This window comes from Sapajus apella, unplaced genomic scaffold (assembly GCF_009761245.1).
Source record: "Sapajus apella isolate SASKATOON/1434 unplaced genomic scaffold, GSC_monkey_1.0 scaffold65, whole genome shotgun sequence".
Taxonomy (NCBI): domain Eukaryota; kingdom Metazoa; phylum Chordata; class Mammalia; order Primates; family Cebidae; genus Sapajus; species Sapajus apella.
In genome coordinates this window covers 3324406-3345284 of record NW_022437005.1, presented here as the reverse complement: position 1 = coordinate 3345284, position 20879 = coordinate 3324406, and the positions used below count along the sequence as shown (strand labels likewise).

The 20879-nt window shown below is 40.0% G+C and overlaps 1 protein-coding gene across 15 annotated transcripts in view; it reads left to right on the top strand.

The window, feature by feature from the left end:
* The window catches only part of KIF16B (kinesin family member 16B), a 302210-nt gene that overhangs the window by 130813 nt on the left and 150518 nt on the right, over positions 1-20879 (top strand). For 14 of the 15 annotated variants that reach the window (XR_004259830.1, XR_004259831.1, XM_032248035.1 and 11 more), the window contains 3 exons: positions 11622-11741; positions 13228-13279; positions 14970-15107. Coding sequence is in view for 13 of the 15 variants with exons in the window: in XM_032248035.1 (XP_032103926.1) it covers positions 11622-11741; positions 13228-13279; positions 14970-15107 (310 nt within the window). In the remaining 2 variants the exon portion in view is untranslated. Of the gene's footprint in view, positions 1-9737; positions 10447-11621; positions 11742-13227; positions 13280-14969; positions 15108-20879 lie in introns of those variants that run through there. The other variant, XM_032248029.1, reaches the window with a different exon arrangement.

Here is a 20879-nt window from a genome sequence, read left to right as displayed (position 1 = left end):
AGGGGTCAGAGAAGAAGGCTCTAAATGACTCCCAGGGAAGGGGAAACATTTTTAACTGGGAATCAGAGGGTTATCGTAAGAGAACATTTTTACTAGAGCAAAGGCTGGGAGGTGCAGATGAGCATAACGTATTTCCGTGGCTGAGAAACAAGAACAGGCCAGCTTTACAAGACCAGAGTATAAGGCCAATGTCAGATTGATGCTTTCTGGGCTACAATATCCCACTTAAAGTAATCTTTTTCCTTAGCTGTTTTACCTTCTGTTAGTATTTACATTATATAGAAAATGCCCTTGTAGAATCTTCTGACGAACCATCCTGAATATTTTGGGCTTCCATTTAGGTCAAATATACTAAAGTATATTTGTGATCACAAGATGCTGCTCTACTTAAAAAGTCTAGTTAAATATTAATGTGAGGAAATTTGCTCTTGCATATTTTCACACGTAATTTCTTTAATTGGTATTATGCATTTTGCATAATCTAAATACCGACATCTGGATGATTTGCTCAGGCAGCGGAGAGGACTGTTTCATCAGAAAGATCTACACAGCATCTTCTCTGAACTCTGTGCCAACACTTAGCTGTTTGGCATTTAAATAAAGAACGGTGTTTCTGCAGTGAGAAGTGTAGTGGAAATTGAACTGCCCCAAGAGTTTCTGTTCATTAAAAGGGCCGTATTAATTATATTTACTGTTTGGGAGCTGACTGCCAGTAATGCCAGGATATTTAGATTTGTTGGTGCCATGGTGTGGTGGTAGCCAGACCCTTCTCTTTCTAATTCTGCCCTGGTGAGTCCTGTGACTCTTCCACATTAGTTCTAAAGTGTGTGTGTGTGTGTGTGTGTGTGTGTGTGTGTGTGTGTGTGTTTAACCATAGGTATTGTAATATGGATTGTTTTAAAGTCATGGAAAAACTTAGGCTTTTATATTTTTCAGTTCATTTTTAGTAACATAATAGGTGCCTATCTGATGTGATGCTAGGTACAGATTTTTGGGACAGTTACTAAATTATTTATGTTGCTAGTTTATTAGAATTAAATGTTTACATTTTAACAAAATTCTGTTATTCACTTTGGGCTTATTCTGGCCATATTAACTATTGTTTTGAGCTTCAAGGGCTGCTTTTGCCTGGCAAGAAGCATTAAAAACGGGACTGATAGGAGACAGTCTTGGCCGGGTATTGTTTTTAAAAGTTTGGCTCTCACTGACCCCATCTGACCTCTCTTTCTCTGGACTTGGCATCTTGGCTTGGACCTATTCTTTGCTTTCTGCAGGGGCAGGCAGAAAATAAACTAATGTATGAGAAATTTTGATCACTTTGAGTGCTATAAAGACAGTAAGCCAGGTGGAGTGATAGAGTGTGTCTGGGAGTAGGGGTGTAATTTCTTGCATAGGAAATAATCTTTGTCTGAGCAGGGACCTTGTTCATCTCTGATATGGTTTGGCTGTGTCCCTACCCAAATCTCATCTTGAGTTCCCACATGTTGTGGGAGGGACCTGGTGGGAGGTAATTAAATCATGGGGGCAGGTCTTTTCTGTGCTGTTCGCATGACAGTGAGTAAGTCTCACGAGATCTGATGGTATTATAAGGGGGAGCTTCCCTCACAAGCTCTTTCTTTGTCTGCCGCCATCCATGTAAGATGTGACTTGCTCTGCTTTGCCTTCCTCCATGATTGTAAGGTCTCCCGAGCCACGTGGAACCGTAAGTCCACTCAAACCTTTTTCTCCCCAGTCTTGGCCATGTCTTTATCAGCAGTGCAAAAATTGACTAATACAGTCTCACTCACTCTTGTCTCTGGACTTAAATAGAACAGACTGACAAGAAGGGGCACACCATGGAGATTTAGGGGAGAATTTCCCATGCAGACTAAACAACACATGGAGAAACCCTACAGTGGGAATGAGGAGGCCATTGTGACTGACAGGTAGAGGGAGTTGAGGTTGGAGAGGTGGGCAAGGGCAAGATTAAGTGAGATATCAGGACCATTTTATTCCAAATGCCTGGGGAACCATTGCAGCATTTTATGCCTGATCTGTTGATATTTTGAAAATGTTGTTCTGGCTGCCATATGGAGTGTAGGTGGTTGGGTGGCAAGAGAAGCAAAAAGACCAATTGGGGGATATCAGAGACTCCAGGCAGCCTGTGGAGGTTACTGGGACCAGGGCAGTAGCAGCAGAGATGGAAAGTTGTGGACGATTCATTCAGACCATATCATGCAGGTAGAGCTCTGTGAAGTCTGAGGCAAAGAGAGGAGTCCAAGGTGACTCCTAGGCTGACCCACTTGATTCTTCTTTTTCCCAAGCTGTGGACTGTGGACTCTGCCTTCCCACCTGAACCTCCTCCTTCCTGGAGCTTTGTTCTGATAGAGGCTGATCCCCAGTGGATTTCCATTCGTTAATGTTCACAGACTGCTCCTTCCCTTCTCTTTTTGGTTTTGTTTTATTTTTGTTTGTTTTTAAATCTGATTGTGATTCATAGAACATAATTAATAGAGCCCTTGCCTGGAGGATTGCATATTACTAATCGGCTTTGCAGGGATATAGAACATGTTACTGGCCTACACATATGGTTTTATTCACGTCGTCACTCTCTGGGAACACAGCAAAAGTAAAAACGTCACTTCCTGGAGGAGGATGAAGGAGATTCTTAACCTCTTTTCATCACAGCTTGCTTAGGTTGTGTGGACAAAACAAGGAGAAAGGCAGGATGGTTGGTTGAGGCCACTGACAGAGCTTCATTGACTCTGTAGTAATCTTGGTGGCTCTTTCTTTTTTCTTAGATGGACATGATTCTTTCTCTGTGGAAGAGTATACAGTAGGCCCCGCTTGTCTGCGGAGGTTATGCTCCAAACCCTCCAGTGGTTGCCTGAACTGACAAACAGTGTGAACCCTCTATACATTGTTTTTCCCTATTTGTATATACCTATGCTGAAGTTTAATTTATAAATTAGACAGAGTAAGAGATGAACAACAATAACCAATAATAAAATAGAGCAACGATAACATTATACTCTAATAAAAGTTACATTAATCTCTCTTTCTCTTGAAATATCTTGCTCCACGGTACTCACCTGCTTTCAGACCACAGTTGACATTGGGTAACAGAAACTAGGGAAAGCAAAACTTCAGATGCAGAGGGGCCTACTGTATGAGAAACCGTAGCTTCTGGGTGAACGCCAGCTTGTTGCTTACTCTTACTTTCAGGGTTTCAGAGCTAACTGGTTTATGTTGATAATCTTTTTTTTTGGACATGCAGTCTTGCTGTTGCACCCAGGCTGGAGTGCAATGGCACAATCTTGGCTCACTGCAACCTCTGCCTCCCAGGTTCAAATGATTCTCCTGCCTCAGCCTCTCAAGTAGCTGGGACTACAGGTGTGCACCACCATACCCGGCTAATTTTTTTGTATTTTTAGTAGAGACAGGGTTTCACCATGTTGGCCGGGCTAGTCTTGAAACCCTTACCTCAAGTGATCCACCCGTCTCAGCCCCCCAAAGTACTGAGATCGCAAGGCTGAGCCACCATGCCCAGCCGGTAATGACTTTTAGTGTTTGTACATCATTAAAAACAGGTAAGTTACTAGACACCACTTGCTAGTCAAATTCGTGAGTGATTTTTAACACGTAAACGATATCTCCTTACTGAGTTCTCTGGAAAGTATTACAAGGAAACAAGGATATTATTTTCCTAGCAACAAAAATCTTGTGGCGTTTATCAGATTTTCTTGCAGTTCTCCAGTTTCCATATTTCTTATCAAGAGGTGTAAAACAATTGAAGAGAATGTCCTTACTTGAGGTCCATCAGCCAAGAGTGTTAGTCACATAGTGTCCACATACCTCTCCAGTGACTCTCAAGGTGTCACTTCCGTTCTAATCCCATTCCCCTTTTTACTCCGTTCTTATTGATGCTACACGTCCTTGCCAGATTCATCTGACGAAGTATCAACTAATTCTTGTTTTAAAAACTCTCAATGCCTTCCCAGTCTCTGAATCAAATAGCCACCCATCTGCCTGGCTTTCCAGACCATTTTTCCAGGTTTACTAGCTAAACTGGATGTCCAGTGGTTCCTTGTGAATACAATCAGTCCTCCATATGTGCAGGCTCTGCATCACAGATTTTACCAATCACAGATTGAAAATATTAAGAAAAAATGGAGAAAATGCTACATTATTGCTGATACGTTATTACGTAGTTAGACCTACAATGGTTCTGTATGTACTGAACATGTACAGACTTTTTTCTTGTTATTACTCCCTAAAAAGTACAATATAATAACTATTTACATCACACTTAACATTGTATTTGGCATGATAAGTAATCTAGAGGTTATTTAAAGTATATTGAAGGATATGCATAGGCTATGTGCAAGTACTATGCCATTTTACATGAGGGACTTGAGCATCCTTGTGTTTAGTATCCTCAGGGGTCCAGGAACCAATCCCCCATGGATATCGAGGGATGACTGTGTGGCCATGTTTTTAGCCTTTGTATCTTTGCTCAGTAAATCCCCTAAAACCTGGAGTACCACTTGTTTTCATTCTTCTTTTTCGTAGTCTGTTAATTTGATTGTTGGCTTCAATGTTAAAGAAGCAGTTGATGATTCCATCACAGATTTCAACGAAAATGAAGGAATAATAAAAAGCATAACAAACAAGCCGGCAGCAGCAACGCTATTGTAAAATCACTAAGAGGAAGCATATGAGAAAAGATCATGAGTGGCTGCTGGGGAAAAGGGAATATTGTGAAGGAGTATTCCTAAACCCGCACCTGAGAAGCTAAATCAGTGATGATTCCGAAACACCCCCTTCTGTACCCTCAAATCTGAGGAGGAACAGAATTGATTTTCCTATTGTTACTGAGGAGTAATAGCGATGGCCAGCGGTCAACTGAGATGAAGTGAGAGCTGAGCTGACTCTTGTAAGTGAAGGCTTAGGGAAATAAGAAACTCGAGGGCATCCTGCCCCTTCCCTCCCCATGGGAAGAGATCCCCTTCCCAATCAGCAGGGAGCCCAGGAAGAGAAGGCTAGGACTCAGATAAAGCCAGTGTAGTGCCTCAGTTGGGATCTCCTGGCCCTCTGTCTTTCCATCTGGCTAGAGAAAAGTGGATAGACTGCAGACTACCCAGTCTTCTAATTAGAAACATCCCAGGTACGACTGGGCAAGCATCGAGGAGTTGCCCATCCTATGTTAGAGGACACGGAATTTTGGGACAGATATACCTAAGCATATACAAGATGAAAAAAAATAGTAGAATTATATAAACCTAACTGTAGCTATGCGTGGATGGATAAACAGGCAGATGGGCAGGTAGGGAACAAGAAAGAAGAGGAATATAAGCATGCAAAAGACAAAAGATCCCAATATAGAGGAAAGCACACTTCACGGGATAGAAGGGAATTCCTTACAATTGCTTCATTCTGTGGAACAAATGAATGAGAAACATCAATTCAATAGACAAAGTGAGATGGTAATAAAAAGCAAAGTGAGGGCCGGGTGCGGTGGCTCACACCTGTAATCCCAGCAGTTTAGAAGGCTGAGGCGGGTGGGTCACAAGGTCAGGAGTTTGAGACCAGCCTGGCCAGTATGGTGAAATCCTGAAATCCTGACCCTCCTCAGGTTTGAGGGTACAGAGGGGGTGTTTTGGAATCATCACTGATTTAGCTTCTCAGGTGCAGGTTTGGGAATATCCCCTGCACAATGTTCCCTTTTCCCCAGCAGCCACTCGTGGTCTTTCCTCACATGCTTCCTCTTAGTGATTTCACAATAGTAGTGCTGCTGCAGATTTGTTTGCTTGTTATGCTTTTTATTATTTCTTCATTTCTTTGAAATCTGTGATGGAATCATCAATGTAAAAATATAAAAGTTAGCCAGGCATGGTGGTGGGCACCTGTAGTCCCAGCTACTTGGGAGGCTGAGGCAGGAGAATCGCTTGAATCCGAGAGGCAGAGGTTGCAGTGGGCCGAGATTGTGCCGCTGCACTCCAGCCTGGGTGACAGAGTGAGACTCCATCTCACAAAAAAAAAAAAAAAAAAAAAAAGAAGCAAAAAAGTGATATGAAAAAAGAGAGATTGTAGAATAAAGAAAGCCTTTGAGGCCCAAAACAACATCATTGCAGGAGTAATACATAATATTAGAAAATATCAAGGAAAAGAATATACCCCACTGAAAATCAAATTACTAAGAGAATAAAGGCTTGATAGGCCCAGTGAACACAAATGGAATGATCAAGATAGTAAAGCAATCAGAAACTGAAAGAAATAGAAGACAAAGACCAGTGTAATATAAGGACAATTGGTGTTCTTGAAGTAGACTGTCAACAAATGAAATCGAAAATGGAAAATAAAACAAGGCAACTTTTGTGAAATAAAAAATTACATAGACAAAAGAACTGAGACTGCAGATCAGAAGGATGTATTGTGTTCCAGGAAAATACAGAGTAGAGAATGTTCAACACTGAGATCTATCCTAATTAAACCATTGAATTTCAAGGATAAAGAGGAAACTCTTTAAACATCCGGACATAAAACCAAATTATCTGCTGTGGACTAAAATGAAGCTAGTGAAACTAGCTTCATTTTCTTCGAGTGGCATTCAGTTTTTGAAAAAGACATGGAGCCATGTCTTTAACCTTCTGGGGAAAGTAAGTACTGCACAGCCCAACATGCAGCATGTGGCCCCAAATCGACACAACTACGATGTCATTCAGTTGTAAAGGCAAGAGGCAATGCTCTCAAACTGGTACACACTCAGGAGATCGTGCTTAAAACTGAAACTTGTATGAAAAAAGTATATGCACTGTGAATATGTGTCGTAACCTCTTTTCCTGACTTACAAGGATATTTTAGGAATACCTCTTATGTTAATAATAAAGAAACATGGCTGAAATTCAACAAATAGTTTCTTTTCATTCTGCTAAATTTAAAATCACATACAGCTTTTTAAAATTAAAAAGTAGTTTTGCTAGAGGATAATTTTATTTTTTATTGACAACTTTCTGGCTGGCTGACTTCCTCCCCTCTCCTCACACCGACGCTGGGTGTGTGCTCAAGCCCTGATTGTCCTCCACCCCTGGCCCCCAGACATCTGCTGTGTCTGTAGTCAGGGTTGCAGAAATTACATGCACTTTATGATGTGAGTCAACTCTACAAAATTCTACTTGCTCGTGAAATATATAATTCTCTGTGGCATAAATTTTCACAAAAAGATTCTGACATTTCATTCTTATCTGTTGAGGAAAAAAGTGGAACTTAGAAATCACTCCCTATAGTATCAAATAATCAGCACTTAGTGAGTGACTACTGTTTGCCTGGCACACCTATATTCACCTAATATACTCAGTGTGAAGACACACAATTCTTATTCCTAAAGAGATCTTAATTTATGTGGGTCAGACACACTGTCAAACTTTTCCCAGTTTTTCCCGAGTATGATCTAGATCCCAGGGAGGCTTTCTAAGAGGGAAAAAAATTAGATTTTGTTGTTGGTAAGTTTTTGTATTGTTTTTACTTATTTATTCAAGAAAGTTGTTGAGTTTTGTAAGGCATGTGCTGGGCACTAAGAATGTAGTGGTGATTAAAAGAGCTAGAATCCCTGCTTACTCTCATAAACCACGACGGTAGTTACAAACGCATTGCGCCTTGAGCCAAGTTCTCCTGTGGTCTTCTCCCCTGGGATCTGGGCAGCCCTGCATGCAATCACCAGAGCCACCGGAAGGGGCAGAAGTGATTCTGTGACAGTCCCAGCAAAGGGCATGTGTTTTAAATTCAGAGGGATTTCACCTGAGTAGGTGCCTGGAAGTTGAAGAAAAACATATGGAGCATATTATTTGTAAATGTTATGAATGTGACGCATAAAATAAACTGATGCCACGTTTTGACACTTTTAGTCCGTTTATACGGTTTTTTAAAAATCCAAATAAGCCTGGTTGCTGAAATTTTTGTTTCAATGTAAAATATATGGAAGTATACATATTTTACCTTGATTTCTTTGGGACCCTGTGTCTGGAGTTGGGGGAGGCATGCCCCACTCTACTATGTTAAATATTCCATCTTATCCAAGAGGTGTTTCATAAATTATGTATAACAGTAGATGCCACTCAATAAGTATTTTATATGTGATAGATATTTTTGTCTGAAATTACTTTTTCACTTGAGCAATGATTTAAACCCTTGTTTCCAGTTTTATGAGGTGACAGTTTTATAATATCATGTAGTTGAATTCAACTTGAATGTTATAGAGCTTTAGGGCAGCATTAATCATAAATTCATCCTTTCCCACTTGCAATCCTGGAAAACTTTCTCTTAATTTAGATTTTACCCATTATATATATGGAAGTATATGTGAGTGTGTGTGAGAGTGTGTGTGTGTGTGTGTGTGTGTACATGGTAGGGATGGGTGGGAACAAGTAAGGCTTTTGACCTAATGGCTCTGAAACTATGAATTTCCAATGTTTTTCAAAGTCTTATTTCAAGGAAAACAAAAGTGTTTCTCAATGGTTAAAAAAAGAAAGAATATTAAACTAAACTGGAATGTAGTCCAAAGCAATTGCTCTAGTTTAAGTGGGAGCTCTCAAAGTTTAAAATATTGTATTTTGGGGGCATTATTGTCCACTTCTGTGCAGAAAGAAAATACACATGCCTCTGGACTTATGAGAATGATCACTTTCCTTTTCACGTGGACCTAGAGACCTGTAGTAATTCATTGCCGTGGGGCTACTGATTGTGTGTGCAGGTTGGTCACAGTTCAGAGCTACCAAACCTTCCCATGAGGACATCGTTTTATGAAATAGAGCTGTGTGATCAAATTCTCCCCTATAATATATGTCTTTAAAAAAATCACTTCCCATTTCTGCTTGAATTTCATGGTCAAGAGGAAAAGCATGAATTCTGCTAATATCTGAGAGGTAGGAGTAGGGGTTGGCTTATGGAGAGTGCTCAGTTTAGCTGAGATTTGCATGTTCCTTGCTATAGTAAATCAATGTTACTGAAGTCTCCGACCTCAAAGCCTGAGGTTCTGAGCCATGGAATGGGAGCTTGGCTGATAAGAGGAGTAATTGAAGAACAATGACACGCTTCATTTCCTTTTCTTGAATCTCAGTTATGCATTGGTCATTTTCTCTGCTTATCTATTTAATGGTTGTTAAATTAAATTGCTTTCTTTCACGTTGTGATTTTTTTTTTTTTTTTTTAGAGCCATCTTTTTTTTTTTTTTTTCTATTTCATTTCACTGCCCCCTCGCATGGCTTTAGGTCTTCAGTGTGCATTTGAAACTTAAATATCTGCAAAGGCCTCCCCAGTTAGTGGTTGGTACTGGCTTTTCTGTTGCTCGTACAGTCATGGAGCGCAATGTCATGCTCTTGTACATGATCTAGTCTGAATCTGGTTCAACCCAACCTCAAAACTGCGATTTTTACCTTCAACCTTCTGGAATTTGTCTGCTTTCCACCTCAGACTTCCCCAGAAGCTTGACTTTAGACATCTTTAGTGTGGGTTCAGACGGGCCTGATGTTAAGACATGGGCCTTCCATTCTCTTTCCCAAGGATTGCCTCTGACCTTCCCTCCTGCATTCTACTGAACTCTGTGCCTCTACTCACTCACTCATTCCTCTGGCAAATATTAATTGATGTGTCAGACATGAAATTAGATGCTGGGTTACATTCTAGCCAGACAACTGGTAATAAACAATAAATTGTGTGTGTGTGTGTGTGTGTGTGTGTGTGTGCGTGCATCCGCACGCATGTGTGTGTATTAGTGGTTGCTATTTTATATGGGATGATGGGGAAGGTGGCTTCTGAGCAGAGACCTGAAGGAAGGAAGGAGGGTGTCATGTTATGTATGTAACTAGGACAATACTTCTCAAATGTCTGGAGACATGTTTGGTTGTCAGAACCTCGGGTGTGTTGCTGGCATCTACTGGGTAGAGGCAGGGGTGCTAAAAACTATCCTACTGTGCATAAGAATGAAGAATTATCTAGTCTGAAATGACAATTGTGCCGCAGTCGAGAAACCCTGCTGTAGGGGAAGAGAAGGAAGAGCAGTGTCAGAGGAAACAGCAACCACAAAAGCAGAAGGAGTGCCTCCTCGAGATGGGGCAGGCTGGCAAGTTTGAAGAGCAGCAAGGTGCCTATATCCCTGGAGAGGTGTGAGCAAGTGGGAGAGCGGCAGGAGATGACAGCACGTGAGCATGGGATGAGATCAGGTAGAATTTGTAGAACATCATAAAGACTTTGGCTTTTGTCTCGCTGAAATGGGAGTCTATTTAAAGGACCTGAGCAGAGGAGTGACCTGCCCTAACCGCTCTCTGGCTGCTGAGTTGAGCGTATATCACGGGAGACATGAGTGGTGGCCTGGATTATCGCAGTAACCTGGGTGAAAGACAATGATGGCTTGGGCCAGAGGCCAGTGCGGCAGGTGGTTTGATGTTACCAGATTCTGGGCATATTTTGAAGGTAGAGTTAATACTACATATGTAGAGTTTAGAGAAAGAAAGGAGCAATGTGTAAGCATGCTTATTTAGGCCAAACAGGAAAGGCTGGCATTTACCGAGACAGGATAGTCTGCAGGCTTGGGCAGCAGAGAGAATCAAAGGTTTTTGCTTTGTTTTGTTTTTAATGTATTAAATTTGGGCTGCCTGTTTGGCATCTCCATAGATAAACGGAGTTGGGTTGATATATGTGTGTGTATGTATATATACACACGTGCTCATACACACACACACACACACACACACACACACACACACGGTAGACTCACATATATGGTATCTATGTGAGTATCGGACTTAAGGGAGACGTCTGCCCTGGAGATGAAATTTGAGAGTTAAGGGAGACATCTGTCCTGGAGATGAAATTTGAGAGTCATTGGCATATAGATGGCAGGTAAAGACAAGAGGCAGAAGGAGACCATCAGGAAAGTCGGTGTTAGTAGAGTCCCAAAGACAATAGTCTTCGTAGAGCGAGTTGAAGAAAGAGTGAGAGGGAAGGAATTGGAAAACTGTAGCTATAGGAAACTTTTCGAAGATAGTTTTCTCTAAAGGGCACAGATAAATTGGTGGTAGCTAGGAGATGCAAGACCAAAAGACGAGGTGGGGGTTGGGAATGGGAGGTCAACAGCAGATTTGTATTAATATTTAGCAGGGAATGATCCAGTGGATAGGAGAAGTTGATGTCGCAGGAGGCAGAGGGCTAGGCTCCTCTGGTGCAGGGTAGCTAACGCACAGGAAGGCATCTTTTCAGGACCATACACAGTTCAACCATGTGAGTGGAGAGAAAAGCCATCAACTAAGGTGACATCTTGATATTAAATGGCATAAAAGCTCTGAAGAGGAAGAAAGATTACTTTGTAGTTTGGGTGTTCCTAGAACATTTCTGCAGGAAGATTGGCTTTGAAGAGGTTATATATCAGGCAATGAGTTTAATTCATTTTATATTGAGCTTTTTATATGTTTCAAGTTCACTTTGCTTACTACCTGCCAGGATTTCAACATGAAGTTTAAGGTCCATTTTTCTTGCAGTTTTTTAGATGAGAAATAAACTATTGCCCATTCTGACAATCTAAAGAACACCTAATATGAAGTTCTCATTTCCCAAAGTAACCTTTTCTTTTTCTTTCCTCTTAATTTCAGGAACAAACCCTAGCCCTCAGGAAAGAAGGGATAGGAGTTGTTTTGGATTCTGAACTGCCTCATTTGATTGGCATTGATGATGACCTTTTGAGCACTGGAATCATCTTATATCACTTAAAGGTAGAAACTGATTAAGTGGAACATTTTAATTTTGTTTTCAGTTTTTCTATTAGACACTAACTAGGTTTATTATAATATTCTATGACCATGAACACAACTAAGTTAAATTAAAGAATACACAACAGGCCAGGCACAGTGGCTCATGCCTGAAATTCCAACACTTTGGGAGGCCAAGCTGGGCAGATCCTGAGGTCAGAAGTTCATGACCAGCCTGGCCAGCATGGTGAAACCCTGCCTCTACTAAAAATACACAGATTAGCCTGGCGTGGTGGGACACACCTGTAATTCCAGCTACTTGGGAGGCTGAGGCAGGAGAATTGCTTGAACCCGGGAGGTGGAGGTTGCAGTGAGCTGAGTCTCATTGCACTCCAGCCTGGGTGATAGAGCAAGACTCTGTCTCAAAAAAAAAAAAAAAAAAAATATATATATATATATATATATATACCACAAATCCTTGAGCCATTTGGGGATTTTCAGCAGCTCATTAGGATTCTTTGGTATTTAATGTTACCTTGTTATCTAAAGTTAAATGATGAGCCACTAATTTGCTTTCTCTTCTGTAGGATTAGTAAGCAGAGGTAAGGAACAAAAAGGCACACAGACTGAAGGAGAGAAGTTGCAAACAGCTAGAACTGGGGGGATTTTGCTGTGTGTGTGGTTTTCTGGTCCCTGGTGGTAATTATAAAATTGTGCGTCTCACCTTCATTATTGGGCTTGGTTCTAAGCAGGCAGTTCATCTTGGGAGTACAGAATTCCACGTAAGTGTTAATGGTTGGCTCTGTGACCTTGACTTTAGTGTCCTCTCTCTGACCCATAACTTACAATGAGAACGCGACTGCACTTGTGTTTTTCAGACTTCCATAAACTGTGTCTTTTTTTTTTTAATTGAGTCTCACTCTTGTCACCAGACTGGAGTGCAGTGGTGCCATCTCGGCTCACTGCAACCTCTGCTTCCCGGTTTCAAGCGATTCTCCTGCCTCAGCCTCCTAAGTAGCTGGGACTACGCATGCCACCACGCCCAGCTAGTTTTTGTATTTTTAGTAGAGACAGGGTTTTACCATGTTGGCCAGTATGGTCTCAGTCTCTTGACCTGATGATCTGCCCACCTTGGCCTCCCAAATTGCTGGGATTACGCATGAGCCACCACGCCTGGGCCATAAACTATATCTCTAGACACAAAGAAACTCTTGACCACTGGAGGAGAACCTTCCCAGAAAGGATCAGGAACATTAATGACATTCCTGTCACAAGCGAAGCGTCAATGCTGCCAAAGCAGGGCCTCACAATTGCCGTACGTTAAACCTTTCCAGACAACCTGGGTTGTTTTTACAGAGCCCCAGGGCGCTTTCATTGCACTGAAGCTGTGGCCTGCCAGGACATTGTTCATCCCATTGGCCTCTATGTTGTTTGGGTTTAAATGAAAAATGAAGAAACAAGCTATTTCTCCTCTTCTTACTAATACATTTTGCTTGGCTTTTCTTCCCAGGAAGGTCAGACATATGTTGGTAGAGAAGATGCTTCCACGGAGCAAGATATTGGTGAGCATATTATCAGTGATCTCTTCCCAGTGATTTCTTAAGTTTATATTCAAGGTAGAATCTTTTTGAATGACTGACATTGACGTAATTATAGAAAATTAAATTATTTTTCAAGTACAGTGTTGGTCAGTATATACATATATTTCTGTCATTTAGAATACAACTCAAATGAATTATATGGAACAACTAATTTGGTGAATAAAATGCACCAGTGAACCCTTTCCTCCACCCTACATACATTCCATACCTTGTTAGGTCTTTGAGGAACACAGTTACTTAAATCACTCTACGTTGTCTCACAGTGGAACAATGATTGATGGAGATATACCAATAGACACAGATAAAAGATATAGACACTTATCTTCCCAAAGATGACAGCAGAAAATAGGAGAAAACTCAGCATACACACATGTGAAGGCGTGGCTCTTTGGGTTTCCCAAAAGTCTTCACAAGACACACAGATAATTAGTAACTTAGCCTACACAGATGAGGTCCTTCCAGCTTTAAGAGCATAACGTAGGCAATTGGTGGTGGTGGTGGTGGGTATGTATATGTATGTGGCAAGGTGGGGACCGGCAGGGTAAGAATTATATTGTCTCAGCTGCTTTTAGAATTGCTGGCAGTGAACCTGCTTTCTCACCAAGCATAAGCCAAAAAATCAAGCCAATTCTAGCATATTCCTACATGTATTAGGTTGGTGCAAAAGTAATGGCAAAAACCACAATTACTTTTGCACCAACATAATATTTACTATTTACTCTGAGACTGTGAGAGATAAAAACTATTTTCTAGAAGTTCCAGATTCAACTGTTTTTGAGTAGAACTAGGCATCAGGCCTCTTCTTCTAATTGTTAAATTATGTGTTTGATCTTTGGGGTAGCTATAAATGATGATAGGTGGTAAGAACACATGTTTTCTATGATCGGAGATCAGTAGGACAAATATGTAGACAGTGGAAACTAGTTGGCTTGTACTCCCAAGATGCTGGTCAAGAACTGTGCCTAAAACCACGTAGGTTTATTTGACAGGTGTTCCTATCTGTGTTTGACCATTCTTCAAACAAGAATCCAGGAGTGTTATACATGAATAGATAAATTTTCGCAGCTGCATGTCCTGAGAGGTCTCAGAATTGACTCAGGCTCAGGCAACAGGCATCTCAGTATGGCTTCTGAAGACCTCTTGGACTGTTCAAGATTCATGTCATGCCAAGTTCACTTTGGGTTTCTGCTGCTGTAGTGCAGTGTCTGTCAGTGTGCAGAGGTCTCAGTAAGTCCTTGACCCATGGAGCACTTTTGCTTCTTCTATTTTCTGTGGCCTCTGGGTGGCTGATGGAGGAAACTTATTCAGTATCCAACAGGGCAGCTCCATGGAATTCAGTTAAAACAAGTTACTCAACTGTTTTCTTCCCAAAGATGAAATGAGTTAACATCCCAGAACTGATTTTCTTATATAGGTGATGTCCAGACCCCTTGGGGAACATTCTAAGGATCCTCCAGTCCTATCAGTGAATGTCATGAGCTCCTGAAGTTCGGTTTTCTCACTAAACATAAATATTCACTGCACAATATTTATGTGGAGAAAGAAGGATATTCAAAAGGAAACTAAATCAATTGATAGATAAATAGCTGGGAATCATTGCAGTAGATACAAAAGGGGGAAAAATTCTTTCTACTTTGTTTTTCCATTTTAGTTCTTCATGGCCTTGACTTGGAGAGTGAGCATTGCATCTTTGAAAATATTGGGGGGACAGTGACTCTTATACCCCTGAGTGGGTCCCAGTGCTCTGTGAATGGTGTTCAGATCATGGAGGCCACACATCTAAATCAAGGTATCTGGTTTAAATTTTCCGAGTCCTTTGTATGTATTGTTGTGAGAAAACAAGTTGGCTAGGCAGTGATGGAACATGTGCACCTCAGAATTAATTACTGATTAGGAATAAAAAGGGTGAGACTGTTTGCTTCAGTAGGCTGTTTCTCTTCTGTTTGGCTGGAGGACTTCTTTATAATGCCCATGGCCTTGTTTAATTAAGTGTAAACATATATAGAATTATCTTAAAAGTTGTTGTTATGGAACTAAGACATGAAAGGAACTTTTTAAGTTAAATAATATCCCTCAAATGCAAAACCTTAACACAATGGTTTCTTTTAATCATTTCATTTCTGTTATTTATATTCATCTTAATAGATAGTTATAATTGTAATATACATAGAGGATTTGGTATCATGTCTTTTTTCATTTTGAAATAGCTTCGATATCATAGAAAAGTTGCAAGAATAGTACCACAAACTTTTTAATTTCAAAATTGTTGTAAAGACTATCCTTGAATACTTCATTATGTATTTCCTTTAACAGTGCCATCTACGTTAGAATACTAACACCTATACATTTCTGCCATCGGATCCTCAGACCTGAATCAAGTCTTGCCATTTGTCTCAACAGTGTTCCTTGTGGGTCCCATATTTAGTCCAATTTCCTGTATGGCATCTGGTTGCCACGGCTCTCTGTTCTCTCTCCGTCTGGAACAGTTCCTTGGTCTTTCCTAGACTTTTATGACTTTGGCAGTTTTGAAAACAGCAGGTCAGATCTGTTGTAGAACATCTCTCTACATAAATGTAGCATTTGGCTGTTGATATGGTATGACTCTGTGTCCCCACCCAAATCTCATGTTGAATTGTAATTCCCAGTGTTGGAGGAGGGACCTGGTGGAGGTGATTGGATCATGGGGGCGGATTTCCCCCATGCTGTTCTCATGATAGTGAGTGAGTTCTCATGAGATCTGATGATTTTAAAGTGTGTGGCCTATCTCCGCTACCTCCTTTCCTGCCGCCATGAGGAGACATGCCTTGCTTCTCTTTTGCCTTCTGCCATGACTGTAAGTTTCCTGAGGCCTCCCAGTCATGCTTCCTGGTAAACCGGTGGAACTGGGAGTCAGTAAATCTCTTTTCTTCATAATTACACAGTCTTGGGTAGTTCTGTATAGATGTGTGAGAATGGACTGTGTTTCCTTATTATTAGACTAATATGCATTTTTGCCAGGAATATCAGAGAAATGATGCTGTTTTCCTCATATTTCATTACATGATTTCCATTTGTTTCATGACTGAGATGTTCACTTTGATCATTCAACTAAGATGGGGCTTGCCAGGCCTCCCTACTGTGGAGTTACTCTTTCCTTCTTTGTTACTTGTAAGTATGTGGGAAAGTTCTTTGAGATTGGAGGTACTTTTATATCGTACATATTCCATTCTATTATGGAATATTACCACTTTCACCTGCTGGTGTTGGAATCCATTGTGTTTGTTTGTTTGTTTTTGACTGAATTCTTATTCTGATGGTTGCCAAATGGTGATTTTAAAAATTCATTTTTTCTAACATTAGTTGGATTTTCGTTGTAAGGAAGAACTTTTCCTTCTTGCCATTTATCTGTTTAAAGGGCCACACAGCTTGTGATTTTATTTATTAGATTTTGGTCTTTTTTATCATTATTTATTTCAATATCAAGTTGTCCTAGATTTGGCCACTGTGAGTTCCTTCAAGCTGGCTTTCAGGTCCTTTCACTTGTCCTCATTGTTCTGTAAGCACTTCTTTACTTTCTGACACAAAATATTCCAGACTTATCTTGTACTTTCCTGAAACTAACCAATTCTCCAAGGAGCCCTTGTTCCTTTTAGTACAGAATAGTGTTTAGCAACCAGGTGTGTTCGTTGCTACTGGGGTGTCACTGCTTTCATATCATTTCTGTGAACAGAGCTAGGAAAACAAAATGTGTGTGTGTGTGTGTGTGTGTGTGTGTGTGTGTGTACAATCTTTACAACTGTACTTCTATATCTATTTATATTGGTATTTTGAAATATCTGTAGTTTAGTATCTATATTGCTAACCAGGTGTTTATACCAATACACCAATACTTTTAATCCCAACCCAATACCATAGGGTTAATTGTAGTTTTCTCACTTATGCCTGGCTCCTTTTTCTGACAGTGATGAACCTGGCTTCCATTATGTAACCCATATACTGTTATTCCTGCCTCCTCCTCACACAAGGACTCTCCTCTTCTTGCTCAGACCATGAGCATGGTGATGCTTGGCTGTCTCTGCCCTTACGCTTCCAGAGTACAGAAACTTTTCTCAGCCCATGCCATTTGCCTCCACTCTCATGCTGAAGCCTACTTTGCTCTTGCCTACCTAATAGTTTTTGGGCTGAACTATGTGAGAATGAGGGAAAGAGAGACATGGACATATTTAAGCCCGTTTTTCTATGTTATACGTAGTCTTTATAATTATAGTTTTTAATGGTTGCATACTATGTAATTGTGGCTGTTGTAACAGGAATTGGACAGATGAGGGCTGGAAAGCATGTAGTTTATTCAGGGTTAGCCAAGTTTGTAAACAGAAGTCAGCTGCAGGAAGGTACCTCAGAAATGAAGGAGACCTAGTATGGACCAGGGACATTATGCTTTTGGATGAGGTGCGTAATGTCCATCAAAGATGCTATAATAACAGCTGATGGAGCACCAACCCAGATACCCATCCACATCCATCCACCTACCCATTCATCTCTCCATCTGCTTTTCACTCTTAGTATTTTTCAACTTTCTAAAGGTAATTTGAGCAGGGAAAACATCTGAGTACCCTGGAGCTGGCCAGAATAATCAGAGGTCAGCGGTTGCAGATGACCAGCCTGAGCAGTGAGCAGGCAGCGACGTCTTGGTGGTTATTACCAACGCAGCGTTTCCTGCTTTATTGCAGTGGGACAAGGGCTCTGGCAATGTAGAATGGGGTGGCAGGTTATTTCCAGGCAGCAGTAGTAGTCATGGTGGGAGACTGTCTCTGCCTTCAGCCCAGAAAGTGACCATAATTGACTGGCAGACAGAAGGTCACCATGTAGAGCTCTTCAGTGGCGGTTTCTGCTTGGGAACTCACAGTCCCTAGTGCTGACAACATGAGTAATGGGAAGATACACAGTTAAAACACGATTCACTGACAACCCCTTCAGTGAATTCTGTACATGGAGTCTAGACTGTTGTCATATCACCTGTCTGTTCTCTGTGGGAACCTCAAATAGAGGTCCTGCTGCTGTTCCTCCAGGCAGCAGAAGCAATGTAGGCTGGTACAGGGTTATGATGAGAGACAGTGTCTTCTTTTCCCAGGGAGAGAGGAACATACACAGCAGAGATCCATGTACTGGCTGCATCTCCTTAGGTTAGGTCAGAAGGAAGTAACCTTGTTATAATCACTTTGATTATTGTTACAGGATTTTTATAAGAGGCTTGTACTGGTTTTTAAAATCATTATTAATACACGAGTAGAACAAGGTCACTATTGCCTCCCAGAATCGTGGGAAGTAAAACATGTATTCCCCTGATTGAGTGTATACTCCATATAACATTAAAACTGCTTGTAACTACTTTCTCATAGTTGATTGTTTTGTTACTCTTGTAGAGTTTTTTATTTAAATGTAATTTTGTTAATTTAAAATCAATGTTTCATGTGCTTTAATCTGTTCTTTGTGTTTTCTTTGGTAATTTTAAACTCTGCCATATAACGAGTCAACATTTGTTTTTATTTACCTCCTGATTTATTTTTCAGAATTTTTTTTGAAATATTTGTTTAATACACCTGGGGTTCATTGGTTTATAAAGTATAGCTCCAATTTATTTTCTTCCCCATACTGTATACCATTTATTATAACCTTTCCCCATGTATACCCACCTCCCTTTTGAAGAAGCTTGCTTTATCTAAAATGAAAATACATGCAGCATTATATCTATTTGTTGGCCTTCCTGTTGTTCCAATACTCTGGGTTTTCACTTTTGAACCAGAATCACACAGTTTTGATGTTTATTGTTTAATAATATGTTCTAATCTCTATTTTCATTGAAGTGGCTTTTTACTGTGTGTGCTTATTAATTTGTTTAAAGAAATTATAGAATAGTTTTTGTTGTGCTAAAATATAATTTGAGGAGTTAGATTTAGTTTCATTTGATTTGTTTGCATTTGGAAAAATATATTTCCATCTTGGGACGTATTGCTTATACAATATGTCTCGTGTTTGAATTATTTATTTCTTTCAGTAAAACTTTGAAAGTTTTTAATATGTATATATTTGTTGAATTGTGTTGATTTATGTATACAAATTCTAAACATATTATAGTTACATTGAACTGAGATTACTTTGAGGGAATTCTTTAGTGTAAGTGGTTCTTAAATCATAAATAGCCCCCAAACATCCATATTGGCTGCTGGATCCACCTGGCTTTGTTGCCCCCCACCTTTGAATAATTTCAGAATAGTTCTCTGCCACAGCCACGCTTCTCTGGAGCTCCTGGAGCTCCCACCACCTACAGCCCAGGCCACTTGATGCTGAGTAGATTACATTGACCATCAGTGTTCTTGCTGTGTTCTCGGTAAAACAGTCTGTTGTGGATTTGCCTAGAAGGTAGCATGTAATGCTATTCCTGTGAGAAAGTCAGTACTGAATTCCAAACACCAAACAGAAAAAGGAACTTTTAGAGCACACACATAGGCATTGTCTAGAGCTTCACATTTAATTTTTGGGGTTATCCTTCTACCTTCCCCCTCACTTAAGGAAAGCTTATTTGCTTATTTGTTTAGCTAGAAAAAATTGTTTATATAGCTGTGATTACCTCTCTAATTGTCTTGTGAATTAAGGCATGGTATATAATGTGTCTCCCATGTAGTATTTTTATTAAGTGGTTTTTGATCTTAAACTTTTACCTAAACTGAGAGTTCGTTTAAATAACATGCATATTCTGGTTAATGATTCAGGTTAGGAACTAAATTTTTTATCTTCATATTGAGGATATGACTTTTCCTCAGAAAGTACTGGTACTAATTGCCATTGAAGGTTAATTGTCGGAATTGTCTTTCCCTGCGGGTTGCTCTTAATTGTTTTATTAGCATGGTGCCATGATCTTCATATCTGATGGGCTTGAGTTCCTCTTGCATTCTTCTGTGCTACTGAACAGCTTTCTCAGTATCCTCAGTATCACTGTTAATGAAATTAACATAAAAATACTATGTTTGAAGGTGTTAAAACGCTGTGCAGTAAATATAAATGTCATCAGCAAGTCTTAGGGCAGTAAAATGACTTTGTTTGAAGGCATTGTACAAAAGAAGCAAGATGGTAACTTTTCTTTTAATTACTCATACTTTAACACTGAAAGATCTCATTAAACAAAAAACATCTATGGCTGTTCAGAAATTAAGGATTGGAATTCTTTAGTTAACCTTTTGTGATGTTTGTGGATTATTAAAATGAGAACTGGAACATTTTTTAAAACACAAAATGGTGTTTCTGGTTATGAAAATATGTAATAAAAATAAAAAAGATGTGAATGAGACAGATACATTGTTATATCACAATGGAGAAGGAGGGGGTTACATCAGGTGGAGCTACAAAAGGATTTTTAACTGTGTCTGTAAGAAGAAAAAAGCTAAAGAAAAAAGAGCATGTGAACTTCATTAAAATGTAATAAATGGGGACAGGATTAAATACAGTAGCATTGTTATGCTTTGGAATCTGTCTTGGCTTTTACTCATAAAGCAATTTTTAAGTAAATTTTTTAGCATATTCCTGC